Source organism: Diadema antillarum, unplaced genomic scaffold, assembly GCF_040938485.1.
Source record: "Diadema antillarum isolate AM-2024a unplaced genomic scaffold, OU_Dant_1.0 seq00000560_RagTag, whole genome shotgun sequence".
Taxonomy (NCBI): domain Eukaryota; kingdom Metazoa; phylum Echinodermata; class Echinoidea; order Diadematoida; family Diadematidae; genus Diadema; species Diadema antillarum.
Window position 1 is genome coordinate 480,983 of NW_027271499.1, and position 2,369 is coordinate 483,351.

Genomic DNA, 2,369 nt, shown 5'->3' on the forward strand with positions numbered 1-2,369 from the left:
TTAAACGAGAACTTACCTGTTTGAAGTTTGATCTTTATTTTATGAGGGAGTTGGAGAAAAAATTCACAGTGAGAGCCCGCTCAACGCGCGCGCAGTCATACTTCGTAGCAACAAGATGTGACTTCTGTCAGAGTGGAAAGATTGAGAACTTACTTGAAGTTGATCTAAATATTTTGTAATAGTATTCATGCCATGGGAAGGGAGAGGAGGGACTGTGAATTCTTTCTCCAACTCCCTCATAAAATAAAGATCAAACTTCAAACAGGTAAGTTCTCGTTTAATCTTTCTATTTTATTTCGTGAGTTTGCGCAAGAACTCACAGTGAGATTTTGTAGCACAGAAGTCACATTTGTTCCAACTGAACAAACTCAAGCATGCACAATGGCAAGCAAAATGTAAGCTCAAATTACCTTGGTCTGAGGCCATTATTCCCTCACAATGAGCTGTGACAGGCACTGTCCCTCTTCTTGTAGAGGTTTGTCGTAGAATTTACGGAATGTTCGTTCTTTTGACCAGCCTGCTTTTGCGAGGATCAGAGGAATAGGTGCATCCGCCCTGTTTGCTGCTGAGCTAGATGCTGCTCTGGTTGAATGTGCACTGAACATTGTGGTGTCAATGCCAGCGCCAGTCATGATTTCTTTGATCCATCGAGAAATTGTCTGTGCCGTTACTCTCTTGAAAGGCTTGCGAAAACTAATGAAGAGATGACTTTCCTCTCCTCGGATCTCTTTGGTTCTCCGAAGGTAGGCCTTAATGTATGTAACTACACACAAACGTCTGTCTGGGGGGTACGCTTTCAAAAGTACGTCCAATCCAAAATTCCCAGGTCTAGACTGCTTAAGATGTTCATTAACTTTAAATGACACCATAGATTGTTTGAGAATCATGCTGTCTAGATTCAGGCAATGCAAAGTCTGTACCCTCTGGGTGGATATCAAGGCCAGTAACATGCACAGCTTCATCGTTAATTGCTTCAAGCTAAGCGAGTTAGCGGGAGCTAGACTTCTCAAATATCTAAAAACAATATTCACGTCCCAAATTTCCGAATACCGCGGCCTTGGGGGCCTGAGCTGGAACACACCTCTCATAAAACGAGAGAGAAGCGGATGAGTGCTGACAGTAAATTGTTCATCCTCTAACACTAGAAAGGTAGCAAGTGCACTCCGTGCTGAGTTAATAGCTGAATAGCTCAAGTTCTCTTCATAAAACATGTGTGTAAAAAACTCCAAAACAAAATTAATCTTGGCATGAAGGTGACTTTCCTTCTTAAGTGTACAAAACTTTCTCCATTTCCTTATATATGTACAATACTGTCTTTGGGTTGATGCCCTCCAAGATGCTGCCAAGATGTCCACCGTTCTGCTGCTCATGCCAGAGTTCTCGAACGGCAGCTTCAAAACCTGCAACATAACAGATCAAGGCAAGCGTGTAAAGGGTGCGGTTCCCCAGATACTGGTGGCGTAATCAAATTCCTGTGTCTAGGAATTAAGAGTGGTTCATCTTTAAGCATTCTCCTCATGCGAGGAAACCACGCTTGCGTAGGCCAGTTTGGGACAATCAAGAGACCATGTGCCTTGTCGTTTTCTATTTTTTGGAGACATTTGGGGATGAGGCAGAAAGGAGGGAATGCGTAGAAATACAGATCACCCCAATTCAGAGTGAATGCATCCACAGAAACCGCATCTGGGTCAGGCAGCCACGTAACGTACGCAGGCAGCTGCTTATTGAGTCTGGACGCGAAAAGATCAATTTGGGGAGTACCACATTTCTTAGTGATATCAGTAAAAACTTTCTTATTCAGCATCCATTCTGTTCTGTCATTAAAATGACGAGATCTCCTGTCTGCTTCTGTATTGTCACGACCTGGTAAATAGGCTGCTGTGATCCAGATATTCCTTTCCTTACACCAAACCCAAATGTCTCGTGCTGCCCTGTCGCAGGCTCAAGATTTAATGCCTCCCATATTGTTCAGGTAGGCTACAGCTGTTGTGTTGTCAGTTCTAATGAGCACATGTGTATCATGCAGGTGGCCGCAAAATGACTTCAAACCAAGCCCTGCAGCTAAGATTTCAAGATAGTTGATTTCATTGTTTTGAGCATGCACGATCTCCTGATCATCCCATCTACCGCCAGTTTCACTGCTTAAATCAGTGGCACCCCATCCTTGCCCACTGGCGTCAGTACGTAGCTCTAAAGCTGGCCGATCTCGACTAATTGGTGCCGACTGGCAGTAAATGTTATTGAACCACCACATTAACTCCTGTTTAGAAGCTTCAGACAAATTCATAGGTCTATCAAAATGCCCTTTGCCTGATTTTAGTGCAAGAATTTTGTCTCTTTCTAGGTTACGATAGAAGAGGGGGCCATAT

General features: G+C 43.6%; 1 protein-coding gene across 1 annotated transcript; it reads right to left on the reverse strand.

Annotated features, from left to right (window-relative positions):
* Positions 1 to 327: 327 nt before the first annotated feature.
* On the reverse strand, positions 328 to 2,091 carry LOC139734959 (uncharacterized). Its single transcript, XM_071645737.1, has one exon. It carries the CDS (start codon positions 1,407 to 1,409, stop codon positions 426 to 428), a length of 984 nt encoding a protein of 327 aa, XP_071501838.1. The 5' UTR covers positions 1,410 to 2,091; the 3' UTR covers positions 328 to 425.
* Between the last annotated feature and the right edge of the window lie 278 nt (positions 2,092 to 2,369).

What these genes read in the sequence shown, in the direction of transcription:
- LOC139734959 (XM_071645737.1), bottom strand. Translation starts at nt 1,409, where the DNA reads ATGTTGCAGGTTTTGAAGCTGCCGTTCGAGAACTCTGGCATGAGCAGC.